We start from the raw sequence: 771 nt of genomic DNA on the forward strand, positions 1-771 counted from the left end.
CCAAACTCTCACGTTTTCCGCTCTTGGAGGAGGATCCCCTCTGCCCCGATTTGGAGTTGAAGCTCTTCCCGCGCCGGGAGGTGTTTCCGGACACCCGCTGGCGCTTGGACGGAACCACGGCGCGGGCGATGGGGGGAGGAGGGGGCACCCGGGCGGGGTAACTGTACATCCTGAAAGAGTTTATACTGGTTTGGACTGGTTTGGACTGGTTTGGATTGATTTGGATTGGTTATAGTGGGTTATAGTGGTTATGCTGGGTTATACTGGGACGGAACCACGGCGCGGGGGAGGGGGGGGCACCCGGGCAGGGTAACTGTACATCCTGCAATGGTTATACTGGTTATACTGGTTTGTACTGGTTTGGATTGGTTTGAACTGGTTTGGATTGGTTATAGTGGGTTATAGTGAGTTATACTGGGTTATACTGGGAGGGGGTGGCACCCGGGCGGGGTAACTGTACATCCTGCATGGGGGGCACTGGTTATACTGGTTTATACTGGTTTGGACTGGTCAGACTGGGTCAAACTGGTCTGTACTGGTCTATACTGGTACCGGTCATAGTAATCCCGCTGGAAATCGTAGTCGAGGTCGAACGAGGATCTGGAGAGAGAGAGGGACAAGTGAGACCCCAAAACTCCCCAAAACTCCCCGAAACACCCCAAAACACCCCAAAACTCCCCCTGAGACCCCAAATCTCCCCCTGAGACCCCAAATCTCCCCCAAAACCCCAAATCTCCCAATAAACACCCCAAAACCCCCCATGACCCCCCC

General features: G+C 54.6%; 2 protein-coding genes across 2 annotated transcripts in view; one reads left to right on the forward strand and one right to left on the reverse strand.

Moving 5' to 3' along the window:
* The window catches only part of LOC113977516 (probable tRNA N6-adenosine threonylcarbamoyltransferase), a gene marked incomplete at its 5' end in the record, with an annotated part of 19816 nt that overhangs the window by 14612 nt on the left and 4433 nt on the right, over window positions 1–771 (forward strand). The window lies entirely within an intron of this gene.
* The window catches only part of LOC113977515 (heterogeneous nuclear ribonucleoprotein C-like), a 6948-nt gene that overhangs the window by 2905 nt on the left and 3272 nt on the right, over window positions 1–771 (reverse strand). The window contains 2 exon segments of the mRNA XM_027703679.1: window positions 13–170; window positions 553–600. Of these exon segments, the coding sequence (XP_027559480.1) occupies window positions 13–170; window positions 553–600 (206 nt within the window).

This window comes from Neopelma chrysocephalum, unplaced genomic scaffold (assembly GCF_003984885.1).
Source record: "Neopelma chrysocephalum unplaced genomic scaffold, ASM398488v2 Primary Assembly neopelma1_250, whole genome shotgun sequence".
NCBI classification, from domain to species: Eukaryota; Metazoa; Chordata; class Aves; order Passeriformes; family Pipridae; genus Neopelma; species Neopelma chrysocephalum.